The sequence below is a fragment of the Artibeus jamaicensis genome, unplaced genomic scaffold (genome assembly GCF_021234435.1).
Source record: "Artibeus jamaicensis isolate MK-2021 breed Jamaican fruit bat unplaced genomic scaffold, CSHL_Jam_final scaffold_3128, whole genome shotgun sequence".
In the NCBI taxonomy this organism is placed as follows: Eukaryota; Metazoa; Chordata; class Mammalia; order Chiroptera; family Phyllostomidae; genus Artibeus; species Artibeus jamaicensis.
In genome coordinates, this window is record NW_026522036.1 from 758,055 (window position 1) to 779,569 (window position 21,515).

At 41.2% G+C, this 21,515-nt stretch overlaps 1 protein-coding gene across 2 annotated transcripts in view; it reads right to left on the reverse strand.

Annotated features, from left to right (window-relative positions):
- Positions 1 to 21,515, reverse strand: part of FAT3 (FAT atypical cadherin 3) — a 649,640-nt gene that overhangs the window by 51,443 nt on the left and 576,682 nt on the right. For both annotated transcript variants that reach the window (XM_053656923.1, XM_053656924.1), the window contains one exon: positions 2,122 to 2,511. In XM_053656923.1, coding sequence (XP_053512898.1) covers positions 2,122 to 2,511 — 390 coding nt within the window. The remainder of the gene's footprint in view (positions 1 to 2,121; positions 2,512 to 21,515) is intronic.

A 21,515-nucleotide genomic window follows, 5' to 3' on the forward strand; every position in this document is an offset into this window, starting at 1 on the left:
TGGTAAGTGCATCTCAGTTTTTCAAGTAGACTCAGGCTCACTGGGAATGAGCTGAGATGTGTGGGTGCAAGTGCGCGACCCCAACCCTGGTGAGCCAATAAACGCTTTCAGACAGCTGCACTCTCATAAAAAGTCTCGTTCCCTGTGTCCCCGGTCTTCAGCTCTCTGTTCTTATCTAACACTGTTATGAGACAAAGAGGGCAACGATTGCAAAAGTGTGACAGTATAGTGACAAAGTAGAAGAGAAAATACCCGGGAATTAGTGGCCAAATAGTAAGCATGAGCTCAGTGTCCACCACTACAGGACAGCAATAACATCTGTGTCACCGATACATTTAGATTAAGCAAATAGGAGGCGTGGAAGCAACTAGCTGGGTGCCATCCCTAGGAGAAGTTCCATGAGAGCTATTTCCCTCCCGTGCAAGCCCTTTCTAGTGAGGAAACCCAGTGCTTCCTTCACGCCGCAGTTGGTAACTGGTCACTGAGAAACAATCAGCCGGCCCAAGGTGCGTATGTCACATCTATTCACAGTAGAATGTGCTAAGTCTGCCCTTCTACTTAAGGTGAGAAACAGAAGTCATACCTGTACCAAGAGTCTTTTTCTCCCCATAATTAAGTTTTCTTGCTAATTATCACCCTTAGCATCTTATGTTGCACCCAGTCTTGTTATTCAGTGCCAAATTTAAACAGCACTTAACCATTTCCCCATGGTGTTTATATAAAAATGGACATAACGAGACAGGCTAAGGCCAATGCACATTTAAATGAGGAAAACTTCCATACATTTTAATTTGAAGTAATGGCCTTAATAAACAGAGTTGGTGCTGGGAGGAGCTGCTAATGTAATTCCTCCATCAATATTTCCACCTCCCTATACTTAAGGGCAGGGACTATACCTCCTTCATTTTTTGTACCCTCCATAGCATGGCAGTGTAATTAGATGTTAAGCATATATTCCAAAGTCAGCAAGATGTGAGTTCAAATTCTGAATCCTCCACTTACTCACAGTAGGCATTGGATAAATTATTTAATCTCTCTGAAGTTCTGTTTTTCTCCTATGGAAAATGTGAGAAATAACTAGTGATTTAATAGGAAGCTGGTGCATTTGCTATGTTAAATGAGCATTGCTAATTTTCCTAATTATGATAGTCTCATGTTTGTATTTATTTACTGGACTATCCAAATGGACCTCCTTTGCCACATTGTGCAACAGGTACATATTCCTTGAGTAATGGGGGAATTGTGTCCCATGGCCAGAAGGTGTGAGAGTCTCATCTTTCTTATCTGCAAAATGGGACTGCCTTGCCCACTCATGAGGTAGTAAACAAATGAGAATATCCACAAAAGTGCTTCAGAAATATTAATACAAACACTGCATTCAAATTATCCCTAATCATTATTAAGCCTCTGATGAAGAGAAAGCCCAGGGGTTTCTCTCATTTTTTTCCCAGGCACCTTTTCTCCAGATGATGCCACATCTTCCCCTGGGGTGTGAAAGGCATGTGGTGAGAGATGACAGGGTGGGGCCCAGGAGCAGTGAACAGGACTCAGCTACGGAGCCAACTCCAGCTGACGGCGGTGCCAGGTGAGGAAGGCCTGCAGGTCACTGTCAGGTTCCTCATCAGTGTCTGCCTTGGTAGGCGACCAGAGAGTGGCAGCCTGAGTGTGGATGGTGGCAAACAAACACTAATCTCCAGGAGCACTTCCCAACTCATAAACACACAGTCCAAGTTAGAAAACAAAGGAACACACAGAAAAAATAGGGAAATGAACAAACAAACTCTTGTGCTCAGTGTGCAAAGAACACTTCCTCTCCCCATCAAAGAACCACAATTACTGCTCCCCAACCTTCCTGTGGGAAATCCGGGAGACAACCTGGGGGTCAAGCATCTGCCAAGTGGGTCCAAAGTTAGGAGCTTTGAACTTAGAGGGGCATCCTCAGAACTCAGAGTGCCAGAGGGCACTCGGGCCTGCCTGTAGGCCCTGCTGTGAGAAGACTTGTTTCTGCTGCAGGAAAGTATCAGGAGGAAAAGAGCCCACCAAGCAAAGTGGTTACGGGGGCAGGAGCTGAAGGAGAACAGAATGAAGCCTTGAATTCTAAGTAGGCTGCTGTCTACTTACCTGTCTTTGGGTTGATCCTAAATTTCCCTTTTTCATTCCCAGAACGAATGAGATATGTAATCTCAGCATTTGTGCCAATATCTTTGCTGGTGGCAAAAACGGCAAGGACTTGAGTGCCAGGGGAGGTGTCTTCAGGCACAGTCACCAGGTAGTCTCTCCTTTCAAACACAGGAGGGTTGTCGTTAATGTCCAGGACAGTGATGGTGACGGTGGCAAGGGAGGACAGGGCCTGTCCAGGGCTCTGGTCGGTGGCCTGCACGCTGATGTTGTAGGAGGGCTGCTGCTCCCGGTCCAGCGGCTGCTCCAGGATGATGATGCCAGATGACTCATCAATGGAGAAGAAGCCATCAGCTGAGTAAGCCAGGGAGTACACAACCTTCCTGTTGATACCTGCAGGAGACGTGACAATGTGAGAGCAGAAGGTGCTATCTGACCCTCTGCTCTAGCATCTGAGGACTGTGCTGACTTTCGAAGGACCACACAAGGGAAAAGCAATCCTAACCCACAGCTTTGGTCCTACAAGGATGTAAACTTCAGTTTGTAAAATATATGCAACAAAATTAAAGAGTAAGGAGGTAAAAATATTGGCAACAAATATCAGAAATAGTTGCATATTCCTAATATATTAAAAGAAAAATTAAGATGCCAATAGATATGAGGGTGAAAAGATGTGCCACAGAAAGGCAAATATAAATTAATTGACTACTTCAACAAATGTTTATCTAGAATCTATCAAGACTATTTATTCTAGATGCTAGAGAGTCTATCAATGAACAAGAGCCAAACATTTCCTGTGGAAATTTTTACATCCTAGTAAATTAGAAATCAACAACAAAGAATAAAACTAAGTGGCATGGAGTGAAAAGGGAGAAAAATAAAACCACAAGGGGGGGGATGAGGAGTGCTGTGGGGGATGAGTATCTGGGAGATGGAGAGAAGGGCAGTGATTTTAAATAAGGTGGTCAGAGGAGGCCTTGACATTTAAGTGAAAACCTAAAGAAGAGGAGGGAATGAACACGACTACCTGTGGGGAGGACCCCCCAGGTGGAGGCACATGCAAGTGCAGAGGCCCTGAGGTGGGAGCCCGTCAGCTCCGTTTGAGGAGCACTGTCGAGAGGACTGGTGTGACCAGGGTCAGGAAGGGAGAAAGAGAAGATGAGATCAGGGAGCAGACCCTGTGGTGGAGCGAGCGGGGAGGGGTGGGAAGGTGGGAAGCCACTGGAGGGCTTAGGAGGGGAGTCGTGTAATGTCCCTTGGGTTTTAACAGGATCACTCATGATGGTTGTGAACAGGATGAAGAGCAGTTAAGAGGGAAGGCAGGGAGAGCAGGTGGAGGCTTCCACAGGAATACGGGTGCGTGAGATGGCAGCCCCAACAGGGGGGCGGGGAGGAGGGAGAAGCAGCCTGGTCCCAGATCTATTCTGAACGTGTGGGTGGTGAGAAAAGACTGTTTTCTGATTGGGGAGCTGGCAAGATATGGGATGTGACAGAAAAAGAACATTCGAGGATGACTTTCACCCAGGTTTTGGCCTGAGCAAGTGAAAGAGGGAGTGATCACCAGCTGAGATGGAGAGTGTGCAAGGGGATGAGGATTTGGATGAAAGACCAGGATCCCTGTTTTGGGAAAATTAAATTTGGGATGGACATTTTATATTTAAGTGGACATTCAAGTAGGAAGTTAGGGCAGGAGGCTGGAGAGCAGAGAGGTTCAAGCTGGAACTGTAAATTTGAGGGTCATCAGCATTTAGAAGGTCTGCAGAGCCAGGAGAATGGGTGAGTTCATGAGGGAATATAGATGAAATCCAATGGCCATGAGCCTGGAGCACCCCGTCAAAGAAGGGAGAAGATCTAGTCCCAGGGGGATCTCCAGCTCTACGATATAAAGAAATGCACTTAGTTACCAAAATACAATTTTATCTCAATAGGTACTAAGGCAAAAATGTATCAACCAGGAAACGTCCATTAACAACCACTGAGTCAGCAACTGGTGACTGGGTTTACTTCTGGTTCTGAAGACTGATTTAACTGTTTTTATGATAGGATCTCAGCACTTCAAAATGGTTTCTAAATGTCAAATTTGCTGGTAGTTAAGATTTACAAGAAGCAAAATTTAATTATCCATAGGCTGAAAAAACACCCAAATCCTCTTAATGAGAACAGTCATCAGTCATGACTTTCCCTCTGACAACACCTGGCAATGACTTTTGTGAACCATGGACCCCAGAGTATACACCCTTAGAGGGGAGGGCCTAAGTCTGCGTTGTTTTCTACCTTCACAGCTCACCATGGGGATGGACATTTGGCAGTAACTCCCCCAGTGTACATTTCCCTTAAGCCAAATTCCCAGCAAACCAATAAAATCATACATCCTGAGCAGATGGCATAAATCGCATTATGTGGCTTTCGCCAAAAGGTCAACACTAAGAGCTTGTTCTTGGTTCCATTCCAGAGAGTCCATTTTTTCCAAAGTTTGATCATTTACTTAAATTTATCTCTCAAAACAACCACTCTATGATATATAAACAACAACCTCTGATTTCATAGGTAATGAGATAAAAAAAAAGAGAGGCCTTCCTCTTCTCTAGAAATAAGGCCCCAGAGCAGAGGTCTTAGGGGAGGTTTTTGGCTATATTTAGTGTCTGGAAGATTAAATTCTTTAGCATAGCTCTCTGGGGTAAATGCACAGAGGGTTGTGGAGGTGATTGAAATTGTACCTAAAAAACAAGTCATTGCCCGCATGTCAGAGCTGGGTGCATGCCCCAGGAGATACCTTGACTAACTGGGTGGTCTCAGGACACCTGTCAAGGTCACAGAAATGAATTTATGGAAACATATCATTGATTTACATAAGTATACCACATAAGTTTCTAGGTTTTCAAATCACACATTCCCCGTGGATTTAACATCCACCCCCAACATATGGTACAGCAGTCTCACCAGCAATCAAATGGGGCAGGAAATCCATCCGGGGCCTTTCCTCAGAGCAACTGCTGACAACTACAAAACCCACTTCACTGACCCATAAACCAGGGCTGATGCACTTGTTTGGTGCCATCAGGGTTTTTTAGGTATGCACCAGAGAAAAAGTCCTTTTTTCCCTACGCTTCTTGCTCAATCTGCTTAAGGATTTAAGATCTGCCCCCAGAGACACTTCCTCTTCAGGCCTGAAGATCATTTGGGAAGGTAACTTTGGACTCCCTGCCCTGAAAGCCCTGGTGCTTAGAACAGCTGAGTTGGGAGAGGAGCTGGATGCACACTGTGCTGCTGTGTGAGGCCCCTGGGCCTGAAGGGAACGTGCTTTAATGGCTGCCTGTGTTTCCTTCCCTGGGACAGAGAGCTGGAATCTCATTAAACACATCTCCTACATTCCTGGTCTTTGCTTTCTCATCTAGCCTTATTCAGATGCATCAGGCCCTGCTCAGATCCCCAAGCAGACGATGCTGTCTCCTCCCAGCATCTGCTCAGCGGGCGAGCCTTGTGGTTGGAGCACTGTGTTTACAAGGCTGACATTAATCAGCCACACAAAGACCATGGCTCCCCTCCGGGTAGAGTCTGTTAATTTAAACTCAGTGACAGGGTTTTTCTGCTTTACCACAGCAGAAAACCACCTCCACCCCCAAAGTGGCTGACCTTAACTCCCCCCACCTCCCCATACATTTTGTTTCTGACAGTATCTTGGGAATTCACGCCACAAGGAAGGGGAGATTTATTGTTTACCTCTCCTTTCTGTGACCAATCAGACCGATAGAGAAACAAGACCAGAAAAGGTAGGGGAAGTGGGGGATCCCAAATCAATGAACCGGCTAAATTGTATCATTTAAGATTTGGTAGCTTTCAAGAAAAGAGCAGGATTTATTTTTGGAACATACTAACTTCAATTGAGATAAAATTGTGATGGATTTCAATGATTTCTAGAAATAAAGTCAGATCTATAGATGCCAATTTGGAGGCAGTACTTTTGGTGTACCAGTTTTTTTTGCTGTGTTTCCAGGCGATGGGGTGATGTCTTTGTGAAATGAATGCAGGTCATATTCCCAAAGTGGAAACTTTCTATCCAAGGGCATTTGATAAATGCCATCCTTCAAATCACCATCACTTTGCTACATACCCAGCAGAAAAGATGAACCCGGGCAGAAGAGTCGCTTGCTAATTGGTCTAATGCTCTTACTGCATGTCACAATGCGTTACATTAGGTATAACATTAATCCATCATTTTGCCTCTGTGTTGTTTAAGTATGTAATTCTGTTCTCCAATTTGAGTCTAATTTAATGAGGACGGAGCTACTTAGCTTCTTAAAATGCTGAAATGCCAGGCTACCAAGAGAAGTATGACTTTCATCGCAAGTGAAGTTTCTGCACGTTAACTGTGGCAAATGGAGCAGGACTTTGGAGGATTAAAATTAAGTAAAAAGAGAATGATTAAAATTCCTATTTGTTCAAAGGAAGTAATCGGTAGTGGCACTTTGCAGTGTGGGGTTGGAGGACAAAAATAGCACATGAAATTCCCAGTAGGAAAGGCTGGGAAATCCTGGGATGGCTTGCCAAGGGCATCTCTACTCCTTCCCTTGAAAGGTTTCTAAATAGAGGTGAGGTCCCTTTCCATTTGGCCAAATGGGAACATGAATGTTTTAGATATGGGACTGTCAATGTGGTCCAGTCTGGAAGACAAGTCACCTTGCTGCTAGCCCATGATCTGTCCAAACTATACAAGTTAACTTGGGCAAGTCACTTCACTTCACTGTGTCTCAGTTCTCTTCACAGTTAAAATGACAGAACCTGGGTCTGTTGAGGTCTAAGATTATCTTCCAGCACTATGATTCATTTCCAAGTTAAACTAATGGCACTGGTTTTGTTTTTACTTCCAAAAGACTGCCCTTCTTCCCCAACTGCCCATGAAGTTGCTAAACCTGAGCATAAGTAGGCCATGTCACCAGCGGAAAATTTCACAGTGACCTTGACCATGATGAACTATTGGATTTCCTGGGTATAAAGAAAACTTAACAGAGCAGATTCATACCCGTTCAGTTAAGTGTTCAGAATTCACACATAATAGGGTATAGCAAGGCTCTTACACCTCCATGAGAAATGACACCCACTGTTAGGATCATCCCCGAGGACCTAACCCAGTGTCAGAATAACACAGCTTTATTCAAAATTGCTAAAGGTGTTAAAGTCAGAACCAAATGGCAAGAGAGGGCAGCACAGCAAGTGCATCGTGACGTTTTTCAACCTGACCTTTAAAAAATGTTTTCTTCCCTTCTCCAAAGATCAAGCTCCCTAGCTGAAGGAACCTAAGGCCAGCTCTGTTACACTTCCTCTGAGGTCTTGAGTTGGCGGCTGCTTTGGCTCTGGCAGGGCAGGGCCTTGTCCTAGATGCTCACCACTATACCCTCCAGCGACCACACGGGGTCTGACCTGCAGGCAGTGCACACAACACCTGGGCTGCACCGAGTTGCTATAAGTGGGCTTTTATAAAAAGGTTTGAATATACATGGAATACATATCTGGGGAAGAAATAGTTTGAAACAGTGTCGATAATCAGATTGTGGTAACAATTTAAATTTTGGTTCTAATGATCTTTATATCAACTTCATTAAGGCCTCATAATCTATATAGAATAGCATGAGCAAGTTTTAAGCGTCCAGCTCACAAACTCTAACAAATGTATAAGCCCATGAAATCACCACCCTCATTGAGATACAGAACAGCATAACCACTCCTTAAAGTGAGTGTTGCGCTGTGGTCAGTTGCATGATACCATGCCCTGGACGATCTAATAACTTGGTTTTGAACCAAAATTTTCTCCTGCCTTCATTAATGCCTATTCATCAGTGCTTAAAATCTCACAAGCATATTTAGATTTCATAGCTTTTATGATCCAGGTGTGGTGATTAAGACATGCTCTTATTTAAACTATAAGGATTATACTTTAAAAGATGATAAAGCTTTGGTTCTTGAATATGTCACTGTATTCTTCTGCTACAGCCTCGTGCTTAAAAGACAGTAGCTACTTTTAAGGAATGCAAAGGTTCTGTCTTCCTCACAGGAAACACTGGTTATGACCCTGCCATTTAATAAGGATTAGCTAAGAGCCACCTGTTTGATTGCCACAGGCTCTGCACTGAGGACAAGGTCACCCAAAAGACATCATCCTGAACTCTAGTAGCTTAGCAAGGTAACAAGGAATTACTTAAACTAGACAGCTTCCTGAGTGTCTTCCCCCCAAAGCCCTCTCCCACCTGAATCCGAATGTTGGGTTCTTTGGATTATACTGCCTATAGTGAGGCCAGGTCTCACAGCCAGGTGAGGCTCCCCACCCCTCTCACCTGGATGGATGCAAGACTCCTGATTACAGACTACCTCAGACTCTATCCCCTTCCAGCCAAACTCAACCAGAGTTAAGTTCTTAAAACTGGATCCAGTCTTGCTTCCAGCTGCTCCAGATAGTACTGACCTCTCACTTCTTACAGTCAGAAGTAAAAACTTGTGAGAATGGCCTTTAGTCTTTGCAGTCTGCTCCACTTCCATTATGCACTGTCTACTCCACTTGCTCCTGAAGACACGGTGCACGTTTACCCCTCGGGCCTGGGCCTGTGCTCTTCCTTCCACTCAGAGCACTCTCTTCCCCTCATTTCCTTATCAAAACTCTATGTATTTCCAGGGTCTCCTCTGGCACAGTTTCCTTAATTCCTCAGTTACTTCCTTCTTTTTGCTCCCTTGACATTATTTTTGCATTATCGTTAGTTATATTTATGTCCTTTTTCCTACTCAGTTAAGGTATCTTTTAGGCAGAGGGGCTGTGTCTTATTATCTTTGTACACTATACTGAGCCCAAGGATATTTAATATTAAAAATTTAGATGGGAGCTTCTGGCCAAGATGGATGAGTAGGTGGAAACACCGTGCCTCCTTGCACAACCGAGTTTAAAGACGACAAAGTTTTAGTAACAAAAACGCAACCAAAGCACAGAAAATTGAACTGTATGGAAGTATGACAACGATGAACCATTCATCCAGACTGACAAACCAAAACATTATGGCTCAAGCAGAAGAACAATTCAAAGCCCCAGAGCCAATACTTCGGGGTTTTTTTTTTTTTTTAAGATTTTATTTATTTATCTTTAGAGGGGAAGGGAAGAAGAAAGGGAGAGAAATATAAATGTATGGTTGCCTCTTGCGCGTTCCCTGCTGGGAACTGGTGCAACCCAGGCATGTGCCCTGACTGGGAATCAAACCGCGATCCTTTGATTTGCAGGCCCATGCTCAATCCACTGAGCTACACCAGCCAGGGCTGCAGAGCCAATACTTCTAAGTGACAAAGAGATGGCCAACCTATCAGATGCAAAGTTCAAAATACTGGTGATCAGGATGCTCACAGAACTGGTTGATTTTGGTCACAAAGTAGATGAACAAATGAAGGCTACACTAAGTGAAATGAAGAGAAATGCACAGGGAACCAATAGTGATGGAAAGAAAACTGGGACTCAAATCAAAGGGGCTGTGTCTTATTATCTTTGTACACTATACTGAGCCCAAAGTATCTTTGAACTTTGCATTATCTTCAGAAGGAAGAAAAAAATGACCAAACAGAAAACAATGAAGAAACAAGAACTCAAAAAAATGAGGAGAGGCTAAGGAATCTCCAGGGCATCTTTAAAAGTTCCAACATCTGAATTATAGGGATAGCAGAAGAAGAAGAGCAAAAAGTGGAAAACGTATTTGAACAAATAATGAAGGAGAACTTCGCTAATCTGGCAAAGGCAATAGACTTCCAGGAAATCCAGGAAGCTCAGAGAGTCCCAAAGAAGGTGAACCCAAGAAGGAACACACCAAGGCACATCATAATTACATTAGCCAAGATTAAAATGAAGGAGAGAATCCTAGAAGCAGCAAGAGCTAAGGGGACAGTCACCTACAAAGGAGTTCCCATCAGACTGTCAGTGGATTTCTCAAAAGAGACCTTACAGGCAAGAAGGGGCTGGAAAAAAGTATTGCAAGTCATGAAATCCAAAGACCTACAACCAAGATTGCTCTATCCAGCAAAGCTTTCATTTAGAATGTAAGGACAGAGAAAGTGCTTCTCAGATAAGATCAAGTTCAAGGAGTTTGTCATCACCAAGCCATTATTATATGAAATGTTAAAGTAAATTATCTAAGAAAAAGAAGATAAAAATATGAACAGTGAAAGGACAGCAAACTCACAGTTATTAACAATCACACCTAAAACAAAAGCAAATTAAGAGGGCAGCTAGATCAGAAGAGGAACCATAGAAATGGAGATCACATGGAGGGTTAGCAACAGGGGAGTGGGAGGAGGAGAAGGGGGGAGAAGGTACAGAGAATAAGTAGCATAGGCAGTAGGTAGAAAATAGACAGGGGGAGGGCAAGAATAGTATGGGAAATATAGAATCTAAATAACTTGAGACACATGGACATAAACTAAAGGGGGTGTGGTGGGGGAGGGGTGTGCAGGGTGGAGGGGAATAAAGGGGAAATGGGACAACTGTAATGGCATAATCAATAATATATATTAATAAAAATGTACATAATACCTTCATAGCTCTATTAATAAGCTATTGCTAAATAGGTGTCTGTACTTGTGAAAAATACCTTGAAATGACCTAATTTTCTAAGAATAAGTATGGGTTGAATAAATTATAGTACATGCATTCAAAGAATACCATATATACATACCTATATACATACACACATGCCATAATAAAGTATAAAAATATATATAATGAGACAGAAATACAGGGTGGGGCAAAAGGAGGTTTATGGTTGTGAGTACGTGAAACACAGTTTATTCTTGTATTACTTATTACAAACAACAATACATCTACTTTTGTCCACCTTGTGTATTATAAGCAGGTTGCAATACAATACCTAGTTTATGAGCCCATTTTTGTAAAGAAAAAAAGGCAGAAAGGACTTCTATCAAAAAGCAGCAACAGTGGTTAGACCGACTTGTTTTTTTCTTTCTGCTTGTCCTAGATTTTATACAATGGACACAGGTCATGTTTGTAATAAGTAAAAGAACTATTATAAAAATCACATACATAGAAAATAATTATTTAATGTCAATTTTACAGAGAAGTAAAAATTTCAAGGTATTTTCCAGACCAGTTTAATGCTTACCATAAATACCATTTGAAATATTTATAGAAAAAATATATTTAGATATTCTATATTTCTTTTCCTGGAAATTTACATTCCTCAGTTTAGTTTGTACTCATAAATTGACTTTACATAGAAAGTCATTTTTGTTGAAGGTCTTACTATAAAGTTATCTCAAGGAATAAACCTAAAAATTGTTTTTATGTTTATTGGTATTTTTTCCATTCAAGGGTATACTTTTGCAACAAGTTTCTTTCACACTTAAATTAAGCCACAGAGGAAAATGGCTAGGCTAAAATTCTTCTCTCATTGTCTGTGGGAGGCAAGTAAAATTCCATTATAGTGAAAGAGCTCAAACTGACTGCTCTTATCTATCTTTAAAATATGCCTGCAGATGATATGAAATAAAACAGAGAGTTGCTGTGAAGAGGTCCATGGACTTGCAATTACTTTTCAAGTTAGAAATGACTTTTTAATAGACTCTAATTATTTGTTTTAAGTGCCTTTTAAAGGTTTTTCACTGGGCGACGACTAACCCTGACACTTTCCCATGGGCACCGTACCAACTCTGGGGTCAGTAGTCCCTTGACTCTTTGAATAGTGAAAAGGAAAATAAAAAGACCAAAGGCAGCACCCGTCACATATTCAGGGAGATCCTAACTATACCATAATCTCTCGAGGACCTGCCTGTTTGGCAGGCACCAGCTCTACCAGGTAGGATTGGTGACATGAATATGAGGTCCCATGCAACATAAAAATGTTTTAAAAATATTAAGGAACGTGACACAGTCACAGCAGAGCCCTGAACCAAGCAAGAGGTCCTCCTCAGCAAGGTGCCCTGTGTAAATGTAAAGGCCACACACCTATAGTGCTGGCCCCCTTGGTTGAGCAAGACCACCTTTTATGATACCTCAAAGGCTACAAATCATCTGGGTATAAACTGTTTTAATTTTGCTAGGCCTGAGATAGTTGAGTGTAAGTAAATTAATTTCATCAACCAGGTGCTCAAAACTCCATCTCTGTTGGTGCATAGCGCCTTTCAGCTGGACCGCTACCTGACAATAATACTCACAATGTTTCCTAATAGTTTTAACTAAGTATGACTGTTGCATCAGTTCATCCACCCCTTCAAGAAAGGCTCACAGGACTTTGACCCATGGTAAGCACTGGGGACGCAGCGAAGAATAGGTCACTCTTTGACCCTGAAATGGCTCCCTTTCTCAGGAGACAATCATATATATTGTTGATCATTGGAGAGGGGTGGCCAAGGGAAGTTTCCCAGAGAAGAAAAGAACTGAACTGAGACATGAAGGAAAGACAGGAGCTGTCAGGAGAATGAAAGTGGAAAAGTGACAAGCAAAAGGAGCACGTCAGGTGATATGAGCACATGTGAAGGTAAGAGTGACGAAACGGCAAGGTGTACTCAGAGAAGGGTAAAGGGTCCAGTATCGCTAAATTAGAAGTTTAGGACAGCAGAAGCTGAAGCCATCTGTTTCCAGAACCACTAGCACATTGTCAGAGCTGTTATAAACAATTGTAGCTAGAGTAATCTAAAAACTGGGCATAAGTTCATGGATAAATTTGCAGAGAGAGAAGAAGAAAGATCGGAAGAAGCAAGTTGGAAAGGGAGTGTGGCTGTGAACTGGTTTTTAATGTGTGGGAAGTTATTCAAAGAGCTCCCAGCAGATGATGGACAACATAATTGCACCTGTCAAGGAGGCTTCTCAAGGTGAAGTGAGAGTATCCTGCAGCAAAGCTGATAAGCATACTCTGCTGAACCTCCACATACTGTGCAAAGGCAGGAAGCCAAAGCTGGGGGGTTCTTGGATTCTGCACAAAATGCCCAGGCAGAGGTGGAAATTCCCCCAGACATCTAGCGCTCTCTTGGACCTATGCTCTGCATTGCTGAGTGTTGAATCAGGACTGGTCCAATCGAGCCCCTCAGAGGCACTACCAACCAGTCACATCTATCGATGAGGCCACGTGTGAATGGGTGAGCTCAGCGAAATGAATTACTGTGATCAACTATTAGAAACAAAAATTTCCTGCCCATGGATGATTACTGATATGCTTAATGAAGATAACTTGTCAGAAAGAAATGAGCTGTTTCATTTAACTAGTATTTTGTACCCCCAGCTTGGAAGACATTGGATTTTTAAAAAGAATAGTAATAACAACTTGTATATGTTGAATGCAAAGACTCCTTAATCAGGCAAACTATCACAATCAACTAGAGAAAAAAATATATGCAGAGCCCTGCCCTGAACTTTCTGAAACATATTTTGGAGATGGATCCCTTGCTTATTGGTTTACTTTTGTTTGTTTATTTTTAAAACTCCCCAAGGGGATTCTGATGCACAGCCCTTGCTGATAACCAATTTGTCTGATTTTTGTGCATTTTTAAATCTGTTGCTGGATTCTGGAATTTGGGATAAAGTGGTTCATGGAGCCCTAATCAAGTGAAGGGATCCTGTGTTCTTGTGCATGGCATCACTTCATATTCCCAAATTAACCTGTGAGTGACAGAAGACATTCACATTATCTCCAGTGGAACTGGAGAGGGGGATTTCCAGCCTTTGATGATTCCTGCAGGAGGAAGCACAGGATGTGTGTGTGTGAAAGCTACAAGGCTTCCTTGTAGCAGTAAATTCCTGCTACAAGGAATTTACACGAGCAGCAGACAGGACCTTAGGGCACTTAGGTGGACTGTCTAACTCAGTTCTCTCAGTAACTCAGCAGTTCAACAGACGTGTATTGTATGTGTGCTGGGTGGCTGGTGCCATGCCAGTGCTGGCAGCACGCATATTGTCTAGCGGTGGTCCCAGCTTCCCAGGAGCTCATGATCTGGTGGGAAAACCAAACAACGACATGAATATCTCAATTTTTTTCAGAGAGGAGGAGTCCAGAAGGTTTGGGGGAACTTATTTAAGGTGAGACAGATAGTAAAGGTTGGCACTGGGATATTTAATCAGGACTTATACCAAAGCTACTGTATGATGTAGCTTCCTCAAATGACAGGCAAATGTGACCCAGAGGTGATGGGGTGTTACAGCCCCGGCCTCTGGCTACACACACTGGGGACGGTGTCCTGATGCTGGTAGGAGGTGAAGAATTCTGGGGAGGGGTTTAGAGGGCCCTAGAGCCCTTTAGTTAGGACCTCTATCCATTTAACATACCTTCGGAAGAACCCCTTAAACCTTTTGAACCTCTGTTTCTCCATCTGCAGGTGGGAGTGTGAAGATCTGTTCTTGCCACAGTAAAATTACATGTGTAAGTGTTTGGGGGTCTCTGGAGAAAGGCTTCAAATGTGAGATTATATTTCTTGATATCTGCAACAGACAAAGGGCTTTGACCTCAACATGCTTGAGAGAATGGTCCACATCTCTCAGTCTTTAGGGGGATTACTTAATTTTTATGTATGTTTTGATAGTTCCTCAAATGCCTTCAAGAATTTAATACTTCAGAGAATAAATGAGCTTTGGGAAAGAAAAAAAAAGCATTAAATCACTGACCTATGCAGTTTAGAGGTAAGCATTTCTAAGGTGTTAGGAAAAATACAGAATACATGATATTTAAGAGCAGATGGGCTAACTTCAGAACTGAATCCTTCTTGAAACACCTTCTGGTAGAAATTACTAGAGGAAAGAGCCCTGGACTGAGTGTCTGGATTCCCTCCTTCCAGCTCTGCCCCTAATGAAGTCATGCCAGGCAAATAAATCTCTTTGTCCCTGGGACTCAGTTTCCTCTTTAGAAAAAGAACAAACTGATGTTTGCCAGAGGTGAGGGGGTTTGGGGGGTGGATGAAAAGGTGAAGAAATTGATAAGTGCGACTTGGCAATTACAAAATAGTCACAGGGATGTAAATTCAGCTTAGGGAAGACAGGCAATAATATTGTAATAACTATGTATGATGCCAGGTGGGTACTTGAATTATCAGGGGGATCACATTGTAAATTATGTAATTGTCTAACCACTATACTGTGCACCTGAAACTAATGTATAATAATATTCAATATCAACTGTAATTGGAAAATAAAATTAAAAAAGGAAAATATGTATTTTTAAGTTATTTTTTCAATTACAGTTGGTGTACACTATTATATCAGTTTCACGTGTACAGCACAGTGATTAGACATTTATATAACTTATGAAGTGATCACCCTGATAAATCTAGTACCCACCTGGCACCATGCATAGTTATTGCAGTATTACTATGTTCCCTATGCTGTACTTTACATCCCCATGACTATTCTGTAACCACCAATTTGTACTTCCAAATCCCTTCACTTTCATCACCCAGTCCCCCAAGGCTCCTCACCTCTGGGAACCCTTAAGATGTTCTCTATATCTATGCATCTCTTTCTGTTCTGCTTGTTTGTTTATTTTGTTTTTCAGATTCCACATGTAAGTGAAATATATAGCATTGGTTTTTCTCTAACTTCTTTCACTTAGCATAATACCTTCTATGTCACTCCATGTTGTTGCAGACGATTGAGTCATATTCCAATATACACATGCACCACTTCTTCCATTCACCTCCTGGTGGACACTTAGGTTGCTTCCATATTTTAGCTATTGTAAATAATGCTGCAGTGAACATAGGGGTGCATATATCTTTTCCATTTAGTGTTTTGGGTTTCTTCAGTAAAAACCCAGAATTGGAATTGCTGAGTCCTTCTTTATATCTGATATATAGCCTTTGTTTTAAAGTCTATTTTATGCAAATATTGCCACCTCAACTTTTAAAAGAATTTCTATTTTCATAAAATATCTTTTTTGTTTATTTACTTCCAGTCTGTATGTGTCTTTCAATCTGAAGTGAGTCTCTTGCAGACAACATATGTATGGATATTGTTTTGTTATCCATTTGGCCACTGTATGTCTTTTGGACAGAGTCTTTAATCCATTTACATTTAAAGTAATTGTTGATAGATATATATTTACTGTCATTTTATTATCCATATTTTTATCATTTTTTCTTTTTCCTCTTTAAGAAGACCCTACAAGCCCTTTAACATATCTTGTAATATTGGTTTGGTGGTGATGAACTGCTTTAGCTTTTTCTTGCCTGAGAAGCTCTTTATCTGTCCTTTGATTCTAAATAAGTTTGCTGGGCAGAGTAACCTTGGTTGTAGGTCCTTGCTTTTCATCACTTTAAATATTTTATGCTAATCCCTATTGGTCTGCAAAGTTTCTCTTATAAATCAGCTGATAGTTTTATGGAAGCTCCTTTTGTAGATAATTCACTGCTTTTCTCTTGCTGTTTTAAGGTTCTCTTTTTGTCTATCACTTTTGGCATTTTAATTATGTTTCTTGGTGTGGAACTCTGTGGGTTTATCTTGTTTGGAACTCTCTATGCTTCCAAGACTTGTATGTCTTTTTTCTTCACCAGGTTAGGGAAATTTTTCCATCAATCTTTTTTCTTTTATTTATTTAAATTATTTTATTGTAGTTCAATTACAGTTGTCTATATTTTCTCTGCACCCCTTCTCCCCACCTCCTCCAAACTCACCTCCCTCCCTTGCTTCCACCCTCCCCCTTGGTTTTGTCCATGTGTCCTTTATAGTAGTTCCTGAAAACCCTACCATCAATGTTTTTTTCAAATACGTTTTCTTTTTTGTGTTGTTTTTCTTTCTTTTTTTAATGGTTCATTTTTTTATTGTATTTTTCCCATTAGCATTTATCCCCAAGACTCTCTTCCACCACCATTCCCCCTCCGCTCCATAATCAGCAAACAGTTGTTTGTGTCTATGAGTTGTTTTTCTTTTTGGCCCAACCCCTTCACAGACCCTGCCATGCTGTTATCTTGTCTCTATTTTGCTTGTTAGTTCAGTTTGTTCATTAGACTCCACATATGAGTGAAATAATATGGTATTTGTCTTTCTTTGACTAGCTTATTCACTTAGCATAATGTTGTCTGGGTCCATGCATTCTGTCACAAAGGATACATTCACTGATACATCAGATAAGCAGTTAATATCCAAAATTTATAAAGAACATATGTAACTCAACACCAAAATACCCAAAAGTAATCCAATTTAAAAATGGGCAAAGGACCTGAATAGACACTTTTCCTACAAGGACATACAAGTGGTCAATAGACATATGAAAAGATGTTCAACATCACTAAGCACCAGAGAAGTACAAATTAAATCCACAACAAGCTATCACCTCACACCTGCCAGAATGATTATTATCAATAAATCAACAAACAGCAAGTGCTGGCAAAGATGTAGAGAAAGGGGAACCCTTCTGCAGTGTTGGTGGGAATGCAGATTGATGCAGCCACTGTGGAAAGCAGTATAAATTTACCTCAAAAAATTAAAAATGAAACTGTCTTATGACCCAGGCATTCCACTTCTGGAAATTTAGCTGAAGAAACCTGAAACATTAATTCTAAAGAATGTAAGCACCTCTAGGTTCATTGCAGGATTATTTGCAATAGCCAAGATTTGGGAGTGGACCAAGTGTCCATCAGTAGATGAGTGCTAAAACAGCTATGGCACATTTATACCACCTGGCTGTCAACTAGTTTTCCATTTTTTGCTTTCTCTCTTCTTCCAACATCCCACTAATGTGAATGTTGGTATGCTTGAAGTTTTCCCAGAAGCTCCTTATACTAACCTCGTTTTCTTTCTGTCCTGATTTGGTGTTTTCTGCTTCCTTGTCTTCCAAATTGCTGATCTGGTCCTCTGTTTCATCTACTTTACTATTTCCTTGTAATGTATTTTTCATTTCTGTTTGTGTAGTCTTCATTTCTCATCGGTTATTTTTTGTTTTCCAACTCCATTTTATGTTTCCTATCTCTTTGTTGAAGTGCTTACTAAGTTCACTCACTCTTTTGCTAAGGTCACTGAACATCCTTATAACCAGAGAGGCCAATGACTGGGCCGAGGTCACACAGCTTACACAGAGAACAGGGCACTCACCATCCAGGGCACTCATCACCCCCTCCCCATGTGGCCTTTTGATCAATCTAGTTAGTAGGAGATGTGTCCCTGAGGAATGTTTGTGGATATCCTCATCCTCATTTGCAGAGTCCAGAGGAGGCCAAGATGTTGGCTCAGTATGTCTTTCCTCCCTGTTCTCAACACACCCAAGTGCTGAAGGCAGTGGAAAAGGATGCTTCAGGCTAGTGTGGCTCAGTTGGTTCTGTAACTGAAGGGTTGCAGATTTGATTCCTGGTCAATGCACTTGAACAGGCTGTGGGTTTGATCCCTGGTGTGGGCATCTACTAACCCCAGTCTGGGCATGTACGAGAGGTGACTGATTTGTGCTTCTCTCTCACATCGATGTTTCTTTCTCCCTTCCTCTATCTTTAAAAGCAATGAAAAATGTCCTCAGGTGAGAATAAAAAATTTAAAAAATAAAAGAATGCTTCAGAATTTACCTTCTCTGTCAGATATAACTTTAATTTTTTTTCTTTTGGAGACCAGTGCAAAGATAATATATATAATTAAGTCATTCAGATAGCACATGCTGAACATATATTTGTTTACCTCCATGAGATCAATGGTACTGATGAAAGATTTAACATCAAAAGGCTTTATAGTTTCCTCCATTAGATCATAAGGGTGAAGAGGAAAGATTTAAAATACACAACCACTACTGGTTTTAAATTTCACCTTTGGTGGATAAAAGACTTAAATATAAGCCATGACACCATTAAAGTCCTAGAGGAGAACATTGGCAAGAAAATCTCAGATATTCCACGCAGCAACATTTTTACGGATATGTCCCCTAGAGCAAGGAATATAAAGGAAAGAATAAACAAATGGGATCTCATCAAAATAAAAAGCTTCTGCATGGCTAAAGAAAAGAGTATTAAATTAAAAAGACAACCAACTGTATGGGAAAACATATTTGCCAATGATACCTCAGACAAAGGTTTAATCTCCAAAATATACAAAGAACTTACACAACTCCACTCTAGGAAGACATCGAACCCAATTAAAAAATGGGAAAAGGACTTGAACAGACACTTCTCTAAAGAGGACATACAGAATATCCAGAGACACATGAAGAGATGCTCAATATCGTTAGCTATCAGAGAGATGCAAATTAAAACCACAATGAGATACCACTTTACACCAGTCAGGATGGCTATAATAGACAAAGCAACAAACAACAAATGTTGGAGAGGGTGTGGGGAAAAGGGGACCTTAGTTCACTGTTGGTGGGATTGCAGACTGGTACAACCATTATGGAAAACAGTATGGAATTTTCTCAGAAAAATAAAAATTGACCTGCCTTTTGACCCAGCAATTCCACTGCTAGGATTATACCCCAAGAATCCTAAAACATCAATTTCAAAGAACCTATGCACCACAATGTTCATAGCAGCACAATTTACAATAGCCAAGAGTTGGAAGCAACCTAGGTGCCCATCAGTAAATGAATGGATCCAAAAATTGTGGTACATATACACAATGGAATTCTATGCAGCAGAGAGAAAGAAGGAGCTACTACCTTTTGCAACAACATGGATGGAACTGGAAAGCATTATGCTGAGTGAAATAGGCCAGGCATTGAAGGACAAATACCATATGATCTCACCTTTGACAGGAAGCTAAAGAATAAAACAAACAGCAAACAGAATAAAAACAAAGACGCTGAAATAGAGAACAAGTGGGCAGCGACCAGAGGGGAGAGGGAAGGGAACTTAAGGGGAAAAAGGGGGAGGGATTTTGAGGAACAAGTATGAAAGACACAGAGATGAGGACTGGGGGGGGGAATGGGAGGGAGGGGGGAGACCGGGTGGGGGGATGGGGTGGGATGGGAGAAATAGATTAAAAAAAATGTACTTGAAAAGTAACTAAATAAAATTTAATATTTAAAAAAAAAGAAAAAGATAAGAAAAATATTTTAAAAAGGGAAACGTATTTAATATTAAGAAGACATGTTAAATTTTATGTATTTGTGGTTTAAAAAACTCTATTTACTTCTAAAATAATATTTTTGGAATGTTTGATTTCAGTTTTTATTGCTTTTATGTATTTTTAGACAGGAGCAACTAGTTTGAGTTGATTAAATTTGTTTTGGCATTTAAAAAAAAATTTCACCTTTGGCTATCCAATTTGAAGTTAAGGGATAGACAGCACCAAGTGTAGACAAGTGTTTCTAATTCTTACTGATTGGTGTGAATAGAATTCCCTCGAACTTCATCCCAGGAAGATGTAGGACACTGCTAACTGGATGTGCTTATTTGCCATAGATGTCCAGCATCTATCAATCACACTTTGCTGTACACTTATCCCATCTCTCAGCTTTCTTCCTGAGTCTCTTTTCATGGCCTCCAATAAGTGGCAGACACACAGGCTAGGATGAGTCAGGAGAGGCAAGAAACATCTGGATAGATTGATCTAAATTCATTAGGTCAGAAAGATTTCCATTTAACAACACTCAGTGGTTATTTTAATGAGCCTTCCTTTCAGATAAATAATTTCTTCCTCCTTCATAAGGAGCTACACTCTCAGAGCAAATGGTGCTCCAGGATACTAGATCAGATTCCTGCAAGATTGCTACATTGGAAAACCAAGTTCATCCCACCTTCCGCCCCATGAGAGCATGGCACAGGGGTCATGACACCATCTCCCTTACAAAACATGCAGAAAACAAGTGCCCAATATTGACAGTAAGCTTACACTCTTACACTGAATGACAGTACAAAGTGAAGGGTGCTGAGGGCTGCTAAAAACAAACCCTTGGTTAAAAGTGGAAAAGTCCTGTCAAGAGATGTTTTCTCTGTCTCTTTCCTGATCTTCATTGATGTGAAGATTTAACTGTTAATTTTAGAGGGAAAGGCATCATTCTGGAAGACCCCAAAATAATTTCTCTTATTTCTTATTAATATAATTCACTGTACTGACTGAGTCCACTCATTTATGTAACCCAGCACCTACAGAGCCCTCAGTGGGTGAGACATTTCTCTCCCTCATTTCTTGGTGACTCCTTTTCACTTTCCTTGAGTCCCTGAAACAAACTCCTTGCATTCTCCTCCGAGTGCCCAGCCAGCTGCTGCCATGTCAGTCTCCTGAGATGACAGAACTTCTTACTATATGGAGATGTCTAAAAGCAGATGTGTGCCTCCCATTGGGTTATCCTCAACATCTCCCTTTTTCCTTCCTATAGGTATCAGATTTTTTTCCTTCTACTTCTTTCCTTTTCACTTCTAAGGTCAAGTGTTCTCTCCATGTTGCTGAGGTTGACATATTAGTAAGGTCACCCTCTCTGCCTCTTTGGGATCTGCTGATCCCGCTGTCTTGTCCTGCTTTCAAC